Source organism: Physella acuta, unplaced genomic scaffold (assembly GCF_028476545.2).
Source record: "Physella acuta isolate Inbredline_101_S28 unplaced genomic scaffold, ASM2847654v3 ptg000235l, whole genome shotgun sequence".
Classification (NCBI taxonomy): Eukaryota; Metazoa; Mollusca; class Gastropoda; family Physidae; genus Physella; species Physella acuta.
In genome coordinates, this window is record NW_026731754.1 from 402,050 (window position 1) to 420,078 (window position 18,029).

The 18,029-nt window shown below is 34.2% G+C and overlaps 3 protein-coding genes across 4 annotated transcripts in view; all 3 read left to right on the plus strand.

Moving 5' to 3' along the window:
• Positions 1-18,029, plus strand: part of LOC131938139 (uncharacterized) — a 312,258-nt gene that overhangs the window by 65,351 nt on the left and 228,878 nt on the right. The gene's annotated exons all lie outside the window — the stretch shown is intronic.
• Positions 831-11,969, plus strand: LOC131938138 (reticulocyte-binding protein homolog 2b-like). Its single transcript, XM_059296041.1, has 11 exons — positions 831-1,045; positions 3,001-3,166; positions 3,332-3,366; positions 4,484-4,577; positions 5,030-5,080; positions 5,219-5,299; positions 7,381-7,464; positions 7,945-7,989; positions 8,233-8,316; positions 8,952-9,035; positions 10,403-11,969. Exons 1-11 carry the CDS (start codon positions 908-910, stop codon positions 11,569-11,571), a joined length of 2,031 nt encoding a protein of 676 aa, XP_059152024.1. The 5' UTR covers positions 831-907; the 3' UTR covers positions 11,572-11,969.
• On the plus strand, positions 16,367-17,185 carry LOC131938129 (uncharacterized). Its single transcript, XM_059296031.1, has one exon. The coding sequence runs from the start codon at positions 16,367-16,369 to the stop codon at positions 17,183-17,185; it is 819 nt and encodes a 272-aa protein (XP_059152014.1).

The window sequence follows — 18,029 nt, forward strand, 5'->3', positions numbered from 1 at the left end:
CTGCTATGGGTGCGTCTGTATTTCATTCATTACTATACTATTCCTCCGATAACTATTAAACTTTGAGATGTTGATAAAAATTCTCCAATGAAGGTTTCTGCGAAAAACAAATTGGCGCACCGGGATTCACCAAAAACATTATGGCGTTTACGTTTGCTTTTAAGAGTGTTGTACATTATTGATAGAATCGTTGACTAAATCAAACTGAGAGCGTCGACTGGAGACAGGTGTTCAGTGACCTGCAGTACATTGGCTACCCATTGAGAAATCTGTGCCTACATTGGTTTTAAAAAACACCCTGGAAAGGGACACGTTGGCACACGATGTTCAATGAGTACAACAAATTTAAGACCGTAACCGGCACACTTGTAGTAGTGGCTTACTAGAAAACTCCGCGACGCTTACCTCTAAAAAAGCACGATTGAAAACGCATTAATGAAATCCTTATAAAACATTGCGTTAGCCTTTGGTCTGAATCCGAGGGACGAGTACGCTAGTTTACAATAAACGGCATTTACAACATTGCATTTATGTTATGCGATAAAACGAGTGGAAAAACGTTGGAAGCTAATTTAATATAGCTTTTATCTTTTGAAGCCAGCTTTTATTTTAGGAATTTTTTTTTGTTTAAAGTATGCTGTTACATTCACAAAAGTGGTTACGACTTTCACATTATTTACATGTAATGGTTTGCTGTAACCTTTAAATTCATGATGTAGAATGTAGGCAGATGGTTGATATTAGCAGCATATTGTTTTGTAAAAAAACTTACATTTTATAGTATGTGCACTTATAATATATTAATTTACATTGTTCATTTTCCAGTGTTATATAGCAAATTATGGGTCTACTATGGATAGCTTAGCCTAATTGGTGGCAATAAGGTATACAGTTGAAACGTCACAAAATGGATGAGCCGACTTTAGATCCAGAATATTTTGAACGGCTCAAGCCTTTTTTTCTAAAGCTGATTAGAAAATTTGTCAAACCATCAAATGTTATTCATCTACTTCAAGAAAGTGAAATGTTGACTGAAACTGATCTGGTAAATAGAATTATTAGGCCAAAATGATAGTTTAAATCTTTACACAATTAATTAATTAATTAAATTATGTATAATTATGTATAATCAAATTGTGTAGTTCCCCTATATTAAATACATATATATATATATATATATATATATATATATATATATATATATATATATATATATATATATATATATATATATATATATATATATTATATATATATATATATATATTATAGGGGAAATTAAGTGATTCGTACTTCCTAAGCATAAGAATACATTAAAAAAAAACTACAAGACATCAAATTTTTTACACCTGAGGAATCATTTATGTAAACAATATAAACAAGACCAGAAGAAAGTGATTTAAATGAGTAATTTTTTTTTTTGTTAAAATAAGACATTAATCAGACAAAACAATTACAAACGGTACTAAGTTCCCGCAAAGGGGACCTAATAGTACCACTTGTGAAGCATTACAATACCAATGGAAATGAAGGTACTATTTTTAGCACTAACGTGTAATATATATATATATATATATATATATATATATATATATATATATATATATATATCATTTAGGTTAAATAATATACTTTGATGTAAAATTCCGTTCACATTAATGATAAATTGTAGCGTTAAAAGTAGAGCGCGTAAGTAAATGTTAGTGACCGCCAAAGCTTAGAATTACCAGTAAGTGAACACAGTATCCACTGTCCATATCATCCACGCTGATTCACATCAGGTCCTATTGCGTCTGGAAGTTAGTGCAAACAAACCCGCGCCAATACAACTGTGATCCAAGAAATGTAACGCCTGCTTTACATTTAAATTACTCCGTTTAGAAATCATGATCCCGCGTCTAAATGTCGCGGGCAGGAAAAACTTTAAAAGATATTTTAAATAATTTTATATACTCTACTGTCACGCGAAACTACCTTACGGGCAACTAAATTGTGCTTTAATTAAAAAAGTTTCCCTTTCAAACCTGACGGTCTATGTGGCAAGTGAAGTAGAGTTCACTTGTTTCTGTGACCTCGGCATATGAAGAGATAGTGTGGTCAGCACTATGCCCAGCCGCCTTTACTTACCCTAACGAGACTTACGGGTTAGCAGTCCAGCTCTCTACCGCTAGACCACTCCGTCCCCAAATTTAATTAAGGTAGAATAATTTCTTCTACTGCCAAGAGAACTAATGCACGAACTGGATTACTATATGAATAATACTGTCACAGCAAGAATTGTTATGTAGTAGTAGTAATAAGAAGTCTATTTTGTAAGATGAAATGATGTGTGCAGCTTACAGATTTCAAAATAGCAATAGATACCAAGTACAATGATATCTAGTGTTGACTCTGATAAGCTTCGGGCCGCCAAATGTATGTAATAACCAGGTCTTATAAGCTCGTGTCAAGTTTATGTAAACAACAGTAAAATTTGTTACTAATTAAAAACAAAATTAATTATAATTTAAATAGCGTAATAACACTGTTCATAAAAAATAAATGTTTACACTGTAGAACATATTACAAAAATATGTGCCAATCGGGAATCGACGGTATCCTGTTGAAGATTAGGGGAGATGGGAGCTACACTGCATGTAGTACGACTGAAAACATATCTAATTATCTATTACTCTTCCTCTAATGGTTTCAGCGATGGATATGTCACATGCCCCTTTAAGACCCTTGGATAGGTCAAATACTAGATCTAGCACGATTAGATATTCCAACTGCCGGGTCAGTGGTCGGTGGGTGAGCCGTAGTATGCAGTTGACTGGGGAATTGTTTGTAAAAAAAAAATAGAAGTAAATGGTTTTACAATTGCCAACTTCTCTCGCACTATTTTTGGAAGTTGGACCTCGGGTGTATGTCAGTTCAAAAAAAATGTAATTAATATTTTACAACGGTAGTCTTTAATTCACGTACACATCCTCATCCTAAAACTATTTACTCTCTCTTTAGTCAGAGATCAAGGCGACAACTAACACTAAAGGTGAGATAGAAGGCAGTGTGCTACTGTTTGAGAGACTGACACTGTACGAGGGGTGGTACCCACGTTTGTTGGAAGTTCTCCGTGACAGAGATGTCAAACTGTCTCATGTGGCCAGGGAAATGGAAGAGATCAAAGGTAGGTGGACACGTTCTTCAGCTTAAAAAATGTTTTTAAAATGTAACTTTTACTTTTAGCTGCGTTTTGTTACCCTCTGTAATTAATCGTTATAGTGAATATTTATAACGCTACATCAAATTGTTTACAGCATTGTATTAATATTATAATTTATGTGTATTAAAGGCTCACTAGACACGGCTATTCAAGAAGAACAACAGGTAAACAGATTGATTTACAACAGTTAACCTATATGCTATAGGGCTGGTAAGTAGGTCGCAACCAGTTCTACGGCTCAATAAAACTTGCATGAGCAAAAGAAGTGCGTGGTGGCCTACTTACCTGCCCTATTGCGTCATGTCGCATTTGTTCTAAATAACATCAATACATTATTCGAAATCTAATAATTTTTTATTTGCGTTGATCAAGGAAATAAATAAAATTTATGAAGTTAATTCAAATCACTTTCATTCATGGTTAGGCGACTAAAAAGAGTGTTAGGGAGAGACGTACAAGATCTAACTTGTAGCCTACTTCAATATTGGCAATTTGACAATAATATTAATAATCCCAATAAAAAATGCAGTCTAATTCACTAAACAGAAAGATAGTATAGAACTTGTCTATTACTAACATGAAAATAAATAGCACACTTGAGTAGTGTAGGACTAGATTGCTAGAATTTACATATAATAACATAATAAGATACTCTCTTCTATACTTTTTAACCATTGCTTTCTGTTTATATGTATATATATATATATATATATATATATATATATATATATATATATATATATATATATATTTGCTAATTACTTTAGGAGCATATTTTTATGTCTGTAAATTGAGTGTTTAACTTGATAAGTGTTAAGGTCATTTTTTTAAATTAGCTTGTCGCGTCGAATTCTGTTATTTAAAATTAAATTAGGTTCTGACTTTAAAATTTGTAAATAATGGATAATTTTAACATGATCTGGTTGATTATCGGAATTTTTTTTTAGATTTAATATCACATTGTATAATTTAAGAGCAGTGTTTAACCTTTTAATCACGTTCAATTGAATCTCTTCATAATAGAAGGGAAATAAATAATGAATACAGAAAACTATATTTGAATTCGAATATCTTACAGCCGATTTTCTACACAGCCATTTATACACAATCTAATGAAGCTGGATGCAATGTATCAATTATAATATGATTAGTGTAACATTTGTCTTGTCTATAAAGTCAACATTAAAAATGTTTATAAACAATGACTGCAGTTATACAAAAATTAAACACAAAAAACCCACTGGATGCAGCACTGTATTCTGTTGTTTTATTGCATTATAGATCTCATGGCATCTTGGTATACCATTATTTACCAGAGGGATGACATCCACTCAGCATCCTTATGACCATTCATCTATGCTATTGAAATTATCCGGTAATTCATCACATTAGAAAATAGCTGATATAAATAGGGTGCATTCAGAAACACATGTTTATATAAGCTAAAAAAAGAATATTTAAATACTAAAAAAAATGCATTTAATTATAATTTAGAGCTTGGTTTTTGTCATTTAAATCACAAACGTTTTCTGTATATATGAGTACTTTAATTTTTTTTATGGTAGAACATTATTTGAATGACCTTTTTTAATATATATATATATATATATATATATATATATATATATATATATATATATATATATATATGTATATATATATATATATATATGCACCGATTCATTTATATTGATACTTAAGCAGTAGGCGTTCGCATTGTACCAGTGTTGATATTAAATTGCTATCAAGCCCTTCTAAAATATTTAGTAACTGGTTAGGCCTATATGTAGCTTATAAAACTTACGTTATTGCTTATTTTGTTCACAGATGATCAATTAGTACAAAGAAAAAAATTGATGAAACTGAAAGTACAGCTTGGTAAATTATATCTGATCAGCTGAAAAGTTAAAAAAACAAGTTATTACATTCGGTTTCTTTTTTAAAGATAGATGACTAACATATCTCTCTCTCTCACTCTCTCTCTCTCTCTCTCAAACACATGTCGTTTTCTAACAGAACAAGTTCAAAACGAACTAAATGAGATTAAACTAAGGCTTAGAGAAGAAGAGAACGAAGCGCAACTTGCAAGTGATTCTGGTAATTAACCGCTTTTGTTTATCCTAACATTTTTATTTTTTCAAATGTTCAATAGTTAATGAGAGTTGATGAAATTAGTGCCAAACTTTCAGGGTGCTCCAGCTATGATCAGAAGTATCGCAAGCCTAATTTATTTATAAGTTCGCACTCAATCTAAATTGCAAGGAAATTAAGGAAACAGTCTTAACCAATTGCCATATGATCTGCTGGGTAGCAAGAGTATTTGAATTGAAACTAAGATTTTTTTGTTCCTTAAAGACTTAAATAAACTCAACATATTAGGAAGTATTAGTGCCAAGTTCTACGTAATCGAATTTTAAAAATGGGATCTACCACAATTACACATAGTTCTTTTCATGGTAGAGAAAAAAAACCCTGATGAAATGAAGTAATTAACAAAATTGTCTATTTTGAAACCCCTGATGAAGATGCATACCTGCATTATACAATCTCGTATTTCTACGACCTACAATCAGTGTTTCTTCCAGACTTTATTCTCCGGGGGGGGGGGCACTTGAAATTTTCGGGGGGGGGGGGGGGGGCGGTAGACTTTCTTCGGGGGGGGGGGGGGCGGACACTGTTAAAAGTAAATATTTTCTATAGAAATTATATAAATTTCATTTCGTATTTCGTTCGGGTGGGGGGGGGGGGCGGAAAAAAATGTCGGGGGGGGGGGGGGGGGCAAGAAACTCTGCCTACAATTCAGAAAATCGAGTTGAAAAGCAATGGTAAACTAAAGCTGAAACATAACTGTTAAATCGACAGAAACAAACTTCAAATTATTTGGTAGAAACAGACTAGATAAATGGTTAATGGTGCAATACAACCAATACCTCTCTCTAAATATAACCCACAGTGTGATTCAGAGCTTTAAGTGTCTGTATAAATACGTTTACTGTCGGCATCACAGTGTTATATATCTTTTGTAAGACGTCAGCTACAGCAGCCCTTTTTTGGTAGACATTCCAAAACTCTCAGCGACAACTGAAATTTGTAGAGATAAAAAAAATGTATTAGTCCTTCAATCTTTTAAAAAGTCATTGACCGGTTTGCGTCGAATATGGAAATACATAAAGGAAATTTATATAATGAATACGATTTGCATACATATTCTAAACACTTGAGAAAGAAAGGAATTGGACATAATTAGGGAAGAAAATGCAAACCTTCACTCATACCTAAGTGGTCAACATGGATAATCTGTCAATTTCCAAAACCCATAAAATAGAATGCAGATTGCTGATTTTCTAAACAGATTTTAGCTAAAGTCACACATTTTTATTCTAGAAAAGTAATTTAAGGGTTGTTTTTCTTTTCAGTTACAATTAAAGACTTTGTTCTGCAAAGCATCGTATTCGAAATAATTTGTTCATGTATTAATAACAACAATTTTTGGAAAAAAAATGTTTATTTTCTCCAGTTATCCCAAATTATAAGTGCCAATGTATGTGTCGTCTTGTTACAAAAATGGGGCACATTCAAATTTGGCATTTGAAAATTGATGTTTGGAGACTCCACGTTCTTGGACTAGAATCTAGTCACTAGATGGATGTATATTTCACTCTACGTCAGTCTTAAACGGGTGTGTTGTCAAAGCACAGGTCATTCAACAAGGAGATGATATCATTTGACAACACGAATGTATTTGAGAAGAGAATTACGTTAGATGAATAAATCCCGACCAGCAGAGCTCTCGCAGAATGTAGTTTCTACAACATAATCAATTCCTTTCGACGCGACAGTTTAACGATAAAGGGGATAACAAAATATCGATTTTAGATTTTTAATAGCTTAACACCTGGAAATATGCAAACACAAGTAATCTAAAGGATCGTTGTTTTTTATGCTGTTATGTATATGAAGATTAAACATCATACACCTATTCTTTATATATATATATATATATATATATATATATATATATATATATATATATATATATATATATTCTTATATATTTATATATTTATTCTTATATATATCTATATATATCTATATATATATATATATATATATATATATATATATATATATATATATATATATATATATGCACTTTATATAATTTCATATCAAAATAGAGGAACTGCAAATCAAATTAGCGCGACTCAAAGAAGAATATTCTGATTATAAGTTGTCTAGTGAAAAACTGGAGGAGGAAAAAGGTATGCCCATTTAATTTAGATCACATGTTGTAATCGATATTTCTTCACAAAAAATATCTATCAACCTACACTCTGCAGCTGATCTTTTAGGATGATCGAGCCAATCTTAAACTCAAGTCTGGCGATAATAACATTTTATTCTTGATTTTTTTAATGGTAAAATTAAATAAAAATAGCCTTTCATTGTTTTCAACGTATTTTATTTGATTTTATGACGACCTAGTGCTGGCGTTCAACATAGCATAAAATACCATACACGCTCGGTAATTTTGACGATAATTTCTTACGAGCATTATTAATGGAGGCTAGTAAAGACAATTCACTGAACTACACTTGTGTGATTCTTAACATAATAAAGCTTAATATAAATCCGTTTTAACTGAAAGGACTAAAAGCATCCAAAACAATGATATCATTATTAAAGCTACTAATTTGAATTGTTTTTAATCTTTGAATAATTTAAACCAAATATTAAAACAGATGAGCAGCTGAAAGAGACAATCGAAAAACTCCAAAAACAAAACAGTAAGTAAATGATAGTAGTAATTTTAATTCATTTAAATACAATAATATAAAGTAAATCTTATAATTTAATTTATAATTCCATTTTATTATATAATGAATCCAAGCACTGGAAAATAAATATTTGATTTTGAATTATTTAATCTATCTGTGCATTTCAACATTTCGATACAGATATAAGATGCAGTCTCTTAAATTTGTCTTGGATTTTAATAAAGCATGACTTCATTCATTCTTAAATATCAGGAGATATAACTATCGAACTAGAAAATACAAGAAAAAAACTCGATGAAAGCCTCACGTATATTGAACAGATATTTAAAGAAAAACGTAAGCATACTAAATGTTTAAGGGAATATGCGCATTTTACTCAAATCATTAATTTTCTTTAGTTGCATGCAGATGTTCGTCACTACCAAATGTTTGTGTATACACACGAGAGCGGACCCATAAAACATAATATTAGGTTACAATGTTTTGTATGGTGTATTTATGATATAAAAATGTGGTCATTGGGAGCAAGGGGTTATGTTGCATGAGGCAATAATTGGTAAGTTAGCATATGTATTATTATGAATCAGTAAACACTAATTTAAATACAGTAATGACGGAGAAAGCGAATATAAAAGTAGTTTAGTAATATTAATACTAGTTTTAATATTCTCTTATCAATAAACTGAAATGCATATTAAATAAAGTATGAACATTATTTTAAAAAACCGTTAGGCCAGTGCATTTTTTGAGGAATTTTAATATTTGAAATTGAAAAACGTAGAATTATATTTATATCTTTGTATAATTTAGAAATGATAAAAAATTAAATATTATTGATAAAAATTACCATAGTTAATTTTCATTCGATATTCATTCAAAAATTACTTTGAAATGATTCAATATCAAGAATGAAATAACTGGCCATTTTTGGGCATATATTTTGTACTTTGTATATTTTCATATCCTAATAGAGGAGGTGCAAACCAAACTAGCGCGACTCGAGAAAGAATGTTCTGATTATAAGTTGTCTAGTGAAAAACTCGAGGAGGAAAAAGGTATGCCCATTTAATTTAGATCACATGTTGTAATCGAAATTTCTTCACAAAAAATATCTATAAACCTACGCTGTGCAGCTGATCTTTTAGGATGATAGAGCTAATCTTAAACTCAAGTCTGGCGATAATAACATTTTATTCTTGATTTTTTTTTAATGATCAAATTAAATAAAAATAGCCTTTCATTGTTTTCAACGTATTTTATTCCCACGTTTTCTTTAACTTGCTTTCGCGTCTGTTTGTTTATTTTTCAAATAAAATCTTGCGATCGAAATTTCGGGCACTTCCCAGCTAGCTAGCGCGCTGAAATTTTCAGGGAAGCTTTGTTTCCAATGACAATAGAATTATTATTATTACTAAATTGATCCATGAAAAAAATGTATTGATCATTTTAGACCCCTATATATTTGTACAAAAAAGGGACATAACCTAGTATTTGTAATTTGATGAAAACAAGGTTCAGTACTTTTCCTCTTGTGACTTACTGGTTTGCACGCGTGGGCAAAACGGTGAAAGAAACGGCAACACAGAAGAAACGTCGATTGAAAAAGGCACGTGTTTTTTTACGAGTTGTCTTCGTTTACCCAAAAAAAAGTGAATGCGAGAAGATAAAATCGATAGCAAGATTTGAATGCAAACAAACAAACAAAGACTAAAAAGTAGAAAATAATTATCATTAAAAAAGTTTTTAAAAACCCACGTTTTCTGATTGAACAAAAAAGTAGAAAATAAATGCTATACATCACAATAATGCAAGCGATCACTCTACTATAAGCGATGATAAACGTGGGTCGCTGTGATTTTCTTACAGTTTCTAATACTGTTGACTCTCTACAAGCTCCCTAATAAATGTCAATAGTATTATCTAATCAATATTAATACAACTTTTACATCTTATATTAACAATGACCGATAAAAACTTTTACTTCGGCGCCCCACGTTTTTCATCGCTTATAGTAGAGTGATCGCTTGCATTATTGTGATGTATAGCATTTATTTTCTACTTTTTAGTTCAATCAGAAAACGTGGGTTTTTAAAAACTTTTTTAATGATAATTATTTAATTTTATGTCGACCTAGTGCTAGCGTTCAACATAGCATAAAATACCATACACGCTTGGTAATTTTGACGATAATTTCTTACGTGTAGTTTTTATGGAGGCTAGTAAAGATAATTCACTGAACTCCACTTGTTTGGGAATATGCGCATTTTACTTACATCATTAATTTTCTTTACTTGCATGCAGATGTTCGTCACTACCAAATATGTTATCCCAAGTTACTTTAAGCGTCTTGATAGAATTACAGCTAATTAAGGAAGTTGATTAAAATGTTTCATTTGCTAACGATACCGTAAAACAATTACAGGGGGAATGTTAAAAATGGAAACAAATAATAGAACAACCCAGGCGTCGGATTTTGCGTCAAAAAGTGAAACAACCCAGGCGTCGGATAATGCGTCAAAAAGTGAAACAACCCAGTCGCCGGATTATGCGTCAGATAATGAAACAATCCAGGCTTCAGATAATGCATCAACAAATGAAATAAACCAGGCGTCAAATAATGAAACAACTCAGTCGTCAAAGAAAATGCTAGCGTCTAATGCTGAAGGTAATCAGATAGTTGCTGATCATGTGTTATTTCTGGTTGGGAGATCAGGAAATGGAAAAAGTTTCGTGCGAGACTCAATAGCTCGTATGGTTCGCTCCGAAGGCAGTGACAAGAACGTTTCGTCTAAAGACGGAATTGCTGTGATAACCGACCGATATAATTCAGATAATAGAGACTCGGTCATCAATGTGTGCGATGGCTTTAGTATCGACGACAACTATTTTGAAGCCTGTCAAATCGATGCATTGCTTGATGCCTTACGCAGTTGTCCCCACGGTTTTACAGCTCTGCTGATTGTGCTAAAATATGGAGTTCCATTTACCAAACAAGAGAAAGACGCGATCTCGTTAATAAAATATTTGTTAGGAGAGGATTGTATCAGAAATTATGGTATTATTGTTATCACATATGGAGATAACTTTGATTTAGATCATGAAGATGGTGACACCCATACACACTTTAGTGTCTGGTGTAGAGAGCAAAGAGGAGATATCCAAGCTGTGTTTCAAGAAGTTGATAACCGGTTTGTGATTTTTAATAATAGAACTAAAGACGAAAGTAAAGTTATAAAACAGTGGGAGTTATTGTATGACAATGTGAAACGAACTAAGTCGAAAGGATTTTATAGTTATGAACAGTGCTGTGAAAATCTGCTACAGCGGTCAGAAAGGATCGTTAAAGAACTTGAGACAACGGAGAATCAAGACGTGTTTGATTCAAAATGTAAGGAGGCCTATACAGTTTTAGCTTTGTTGATGAACTTATCTGAATCATCTTTGTTAAAAGATAAAGAAAAAATAAATAGAATAATAAAAACATTTACAGATAAAGTGATAGGATTGCAGAGTAACATGTGTGAACAGCGGCAACAGCAAGAACAAAATAATCGAAAGCTTAATGGCTGGACAAACTTCTGGAGATTTTAAAAAAAATGTTAGCTTTGGGAAACACAATGGTCGGGGACCAGTACATACAACTGATAGCCCGAAAGTCACTAGTTCCGATCCAGGACTTAAGTTAGAGAAAGTAAATGCGACTTTATTTACGAAGACAAAGTAATTTAAAATGTACAAACTCAGTACCTCACGATCCTTTTTACTAATGATAATTTGTGTGAGGGCTGGTACATATAAAATTGTATGTATATAATATTTTTTTGTAATGAGATTTAAAAAAAAAAACTTCACTATTTCTACACTACTTACGTTTTATTGAGGATCAATTTGTAATAAAAAGCTATTTATTGTAGGTGATTGTTTTGTAACAATTTTTTTTTACATTCACATTGCCTGTCAAGCACCAAATTTGAGAAATAAATGCTACATGTTTTTTCGCAAGTGTTATTGAACGTGTAGCTTAGCTTTTATCTTTCACATATTTTGTAAACCCTGTTTATGGAAAATATCAGCTTTAATTTACTCATACCTCACTTATCTTGGGGAGAGGGGGTTGGGGGAGGGGGGGGGGGTTGGGGTCGATAAAGCTCATGGTTGCTGAACCAAATGTCTTGAGTTCGAACCCTCGGACAGAGGAGGGTTCAGCCACTCTTCTAGGAGAGACAACTCCAAATTCAAACAACTGCTGCCTTGTAGTTTGTTCTTGGTTGGTCAAAGGTTATGGAAGCAAATTTAAAAAAATGAAAGCAGGCTGAAATCGGAGTCGATATCCCCCATAGCGCATAACCAGTTGACATGTATACTTAATTGTGTTTGGAGGGGATAAGAAAAAGACGAAGACTTATTTGGATAACTCAATTGCCATTTGAACCTTGTTTGTTGAGGCAAATATGCTCGTCAGAGTTGAACATTTCACATATGTAGATTCACCTATAGAACTATAGCTAAGGTAAGCCTCATTGAGCATGGGGTCATTTCCCAAAAATAACAACTACGTATATTAGATTTGAATGTTGCGCTATGGGGCTCTGGTCATTTTCGCTATGCGGCCAGGCTTGTAACACACGCGGACCTCTGTAACGCCGAATCTAATTATAACGCCAAAAATAATGCAACATCCATCTTAACATCTGCTCTTACGCATTCATTCAGATACAAACGTCACCGATATATCATCATGTATTTATTTTGTAACCGTATATTTTTACAAACTTAAAATATAACAATAGATAACAATACTCCTAAACTTAACCCATAGATCTGATTTAGTAGATTCCACACTAAAATGTTGTTTTAAACTTTAACACTAGTTTGTTTCAAATACGTTCGGTTATCTTCAAGCGGAGTGCAAAATTCCTTCTCTCTACAGAGTGTCACGTAATAGCAATAACTTACTCAGTGGAGCATACGTGTCGTAGCACAAGAATAGGTTTGATTTTATTTTGGCATTCTCAGTACCTCCAAAGATGAGAGAAGGTAGAGTGACTTGACTATAGAGTCCATATCCAACAGGTGGCATGACTCAGGCTACGCCTCCTGACCTCAGACCAAGTTTATGATCTAGTTAAAGGTGAAAGGGATGGATTGGTGTGTCAAACAGGCCGGGGAATTTTAAAAGGTGCTACCTAACCAGGATTAAAATTTTCATTGTGAAACTTTTCTACATAAATTGATTTTGGCAATTGACATAAAGAAACGAAAATGCAAAATGGTAAAATACCAACAAATTACATTTAAAAAACAAATAAAATACCAACAAATTAAAATTTAAAAACAAATAAAATACCAACAAATTAAACTTTAAAAACAAATACAAATCAAAGTATTGATAGGCCTATTACAGCACCGTTCATGGATACCGACTGGTATTTTTTTACCAGAGGACCACCGAGATTTTCCCTGTATACCGAAAGGCCAGTCGACACCTTAACGGTACGATGTGACTTGGCTTCAGGTACAGACGTGTGCAGTTGGCTGTTGGGTGGTAAGCACGATTTTTACCCGTAATTAGAAAAAGCGATAACGTTAATGACATGACAGTAAACCATCTTTTTAAGCTATAATCTCCCTTATAGTTCGAAGTGCCCTCCTACCCCCCCCCCTCTCCACTATCGTGAGTTATTGCTATCATATCGTTAGGTTAGGTTTTTCCGTCGCTCCTTCTGGGACATAGGCCGCTGACAAGAGCTTTCCAGGCGTCTCTGTCATGTGCTAGTCTCTCCAACTGTCCGCAGGTGTATCCAATCTTCTTGGTGTCTTCTTCCAGGTCACGTGTGCAAGTCTTTCTGCCTCTCCCCCTGCTGTCCTGTGGATTTAAGGGGAGGGCCTGTCTTGTTATGCTAGAAATAGGCTTCCTGAGTGTATCCATCATAAACTGTAGTGTCAAGGTCTTTGAACAAACGGTGTCAGAACATCACAATAGATTAGATAATTTTTTTTATAACACACTGTATACTGAGAGATTAAATCACAAGTGGCCAGCACAATAACGAGTTTCCATTACACATAAAATAACAGTCAACAGTACACATTTTAACAATGATCGTACCATACATGTGTCCGGTCAAATGATGACCTCACCGTACAGAACACCCCCCCAACCCCAATCAACACATAGACACCAATTTTGATTTCCTAGACAAAAAGCCCCCGGCAAGACATACAGTCCCTGGACAATAAACCCCCCCACCCCCCTCCCGATTGCTTATGGAAGTACTAGCGATCACCGGAATTAAATTTAGTAATATGAACGTAATAAATATTCCATATAACTTTTTTCTAGGGGCGACGAACAAAAGATAGCACAGCCAACGTGAACAGAGATGGAATGTATACAGTAAAAATATACTTTTACTAGTGTCCGCCCCCCCCCCACCCCGGAAAATGTTGACCGCCCCTGCCCCCCCCCCCCCTGAAAAAATCAAGTGCCCCTCTGGAGAATAAATTCTGGAAGAAACACTGGTTATAACAACACCAATGCAATATGTGTGTATCTGTAATCGTATGTACAGGCTTAGTTTTGCGTGTATATCATTTATAGCTTAGCACTGGTTTATCTGAAAATTATCTTTTCACGATCTCTGGTCGTCTTGATACTGCAAGTTTTGTATCAAACAGGACAAGAAGAGAGTGTGTCATATTTTGCTGTTGGTGTTCCCGGCTGTTTCGATGTCGAAAGAATAGTAAGTACCAATTTGATGACGAAAAATTATTGAAATGCCTTTTATGAAGTAGAATAAGCTCACACGAATATTTATTCACAGTTGCACGGTGTAACTCTTTAAAATACTTGTTAAATTATTATGATGCTAGTTGTTTTTGTTAATTAATAACACAGACAATTTCAAATTGTGCATTAACCTGCTAGTTATTATTTTTTTTTTGGATAATTGCTCGATGTATCACTTTAGAATGGAGTTAAAATATGTTTGATGAATTTGATGAGTGAGACGAGAGTTTAAAATAAGCTAAATGTTGGGATATCATTGATGGACGACACTTATGTGAAGTTGCACAAGTATTTCGTAGTTTTTCGTGTAGCTACTTTTCGCGATAAGTTGGATTGCAGTTAGATGCAGAATCACAGCTTGGAGAAAATATTTAAATATGTTATTGATGGTCGCGAAAGTTGAACAATAAATAGTAAAAATAGTGGTCATAAATCACAAGTAAAATTAAGTATATAGATATAGATATATACACAAAAGATGCCTTGGGATTTTAATGTTTAGAATGGGTTTAACATTGTTGTGGACTAGGTGCATTAAATCATACTAGGATTAGAGAAAGCTTCATTGGTTACATTTTCATTGTTCATTTCTATGTATGAATTTTACACGAAAACGCACGTAGAACGGGAATAAGTAACCTGAAAAGCGATGTTGTGTCCCAGGACCCCCCCCCCCCCCCCAGAGATTTTACTTGACGTTTCTACTGCCTGCTCTACCCCTGGGTGGAGAAAAACTCATACGTGTACATTTTAAACAAGCGGCATGTGTTTTTTATAGATGAATTGTTGGTGAAATGTAGTGAGATGGAAAGTTTGAATTTATGTTGGCAGATATTTAGTAGACAAGTATCCGGAGTGCACGAAAATGAAATGTTAAAACAGAAGACGTTGTTTATAAATACAACGTACGTTCTCTGCTAGACACCTACTGTGACAAATGTTGATACCTGTATAAAAAGCATTAAGCTGGGTATTGTGTGTTGTATTACCTGTGACGAATCTCCAACCCACAGCTTAGAGTTCTGTTTTCCTAGAAAACACGACATTGAAATGTTTTACAGGTAACAAACACGTTTTCTTTACGTGTACCTGTTGTTACTGGGGCGCATCAAGCTGGGATTTTAAAAGCTGACGACAAGAAATTCTAGTCTATATTTGTCTATTATGTGCTGGGTATTGTCTGAATGTGACATTCTTTATCGTGTCTTCTTTTGCAGAAACAGTGCACACATTTGATACACACTGAAGGTAAGGTAGTTGTTTTTGTATGCAATACTCTGCTCTATAATTTTATGTTTACAACATTTTGTGCCGTAGTAAGACGAATATTTGGCATAGTTGTGTATTAATTAGTTGTGTACCTAGCCTACCTGCTAAATAATATTGATTATAAAATATTAGTATTGTTTTTATAAATCAACAAAGATTACTAAAATGAAATAAATGCAATCATTTACTGTACCTAACACAGTCATTTCTATCGATTTAAAAATAGTCTAGCATTAACTTTGTGGTTCTGAATTATATGTTATTATCTATAGTTTAGGGTCGAATAGCTGCTAAAACGTTTGGAGGAGATTTGAACTAATTTAAACTATGGCCGATTTCTACAAACTGCTTTTGGTAGGTAGAACAGGAAATGGTACGAGCTCAACTGGGAACTCTATTATTCCAGGAAAACCATTTCCTCTGACATCTAACACCATGATAAAACATTCAGGCGTTGTAAACGGTATCAATGTAGAGGTGGTTGACGGCACTGGCATAGGGGATGTGGCTGAAGATTTAAACGGAGATATGAAGACATTGGTTCTTGATGTGGAGAGTATGTTTAACAACAAACTCTCGCGGTCGTTCACGGCTTTGGTCCTGGTGTTGAAGTTAGGTACAAGATTTACCAACCAAGAGAAGGAAAGCGTGAGAATTGTCAAGTCGATATTTGGGGAGGATGTTTTTAGAAAGTGTGGGATCATTCTCATGACGTATGGGGATAATTATATCAATGAAGAGAGCGGAAGTTTTGATGTTTGGATTCGCAATCAGTCTGGAAATTTCAGGACTCTCTTGGAGGAATGCGAATTCAGGTGTGTGATGTTCAACAACAAAACTAGAGACGAGGATAAGGTGAGAGAACAGGTTGATAAGCTGATGTCTGCTGTTGCACAGGTCAAGTACACACCATACACATCACGTGACTTTGATAACGCCAAACGTATTCGACAGCGACTCAAATACAGTAAACCTACACAGAAAGTTGGAGATTATAGTTACAGCACTAACACGACTGACAAACAAATGCTTATCCCAACAGTTGCACGATGTTCCAAACGAAAGACATTGATTATTGCGTTGATCGTGGTAGTTGGTTTAATCATTTTAATTACTGTCCTTGCTGTTAAATTGAGTGAAAAGTAGATGTTCAAGTATGAAGAATCCAGTGTTTCTTCCAGACTTTTTTCTCCGGGGGGGCACTTGAAATCTTCGGGGGGGGGGGGGGGGGGGCGGTAAACTTTCTTCGGGGGGGGGGGGGGGCGGACACTGTTAAAAGTATATATTTTCTATATAAATGATACAAATTTCATTTCGTTCGGGGGGGGCGGTAAAAATTTTTCGGGGGGGCGGAGCCCCCCCGAAGAGATGCCTGGAAGAAACTCTGGAAGAATCATGCTACTTAAAAAGATCTCCACTAATTGGCTACCTACCTTGATGAGAATGTCGCCGATGTTTGAATAACAAAACCCTTATATTAAACAAATATATGGCAACTATATCACTTTTATATGTATTACTTAAACGATTTACTATTTAATTTATTTTTATATTGAGTAGTTTTATGTTTACCACATTATATTTGTTTTTACACATGAAAATGTTAGAGTACATAATTGTGTAGCTGTTGACTACATTAGACAGATTGTGTTCATGTGTTAAATATTATGTGGTTACCTATTAAACATTCTGTGTTCCAGTAGCGTAGCGAGGGGGGGCGGGGGGGACATATGTCCCCGGGCGCCGACCTTAGGGGGGGCGCCAAATTGAAAGTTTGAGGGGGGGGGGGTGCAAATGAAAAGTTCGAGGGGGGGGGGGTGCAAATCGAAAGTTTGAGAGGGGGGGTGGTGCAAATGAAAAGTTCGAGGGGGGGGGTGGTGCAAATCGAAAATTTGCTCCCAAGGGGGCGCCAAATTGAAAGTATGTCCCCGGGCGCCGGGAAGGGTCGCTACGCCTCTGCTGTGTTCTAATCTTAAACACTCTCTTCTCC

What these genes read in the sequence shown, in the direction of transcription:
- LOC131938129 (XM_059296031.1), top strand. Translation starts at nt 16,367, where the DNA reads ATGGCCGATTTCTACAAACTGCTTTTGGTAGGTAGAACAGGAAATGGT.
- LOC131938138 (XM_059296041.1), top strand. Translation starts at nt 908, where the DNA reads ATGGATGAGCCGACTTTAGATCCAGAATATTTTGAACGGCTCAAGCCT. An exon ending in AAAACTCCAAAAACAAAACA is followed by an intron (nt 7,990 to 8,232) that starts GTAAGTAAATGA and finishes CTTAAATATCAG; the next exon opens with GAGATATAACTATCGAACTA. An exon ending in ACAGATATTTAAAGAAAAAC is followed by an intron (nt 8,317 to 8,951) that starts GTAAGCATACTA and finishes ATATCCTAATAG; the next exon opens with AGGAGGTGCAAACCAAACTA.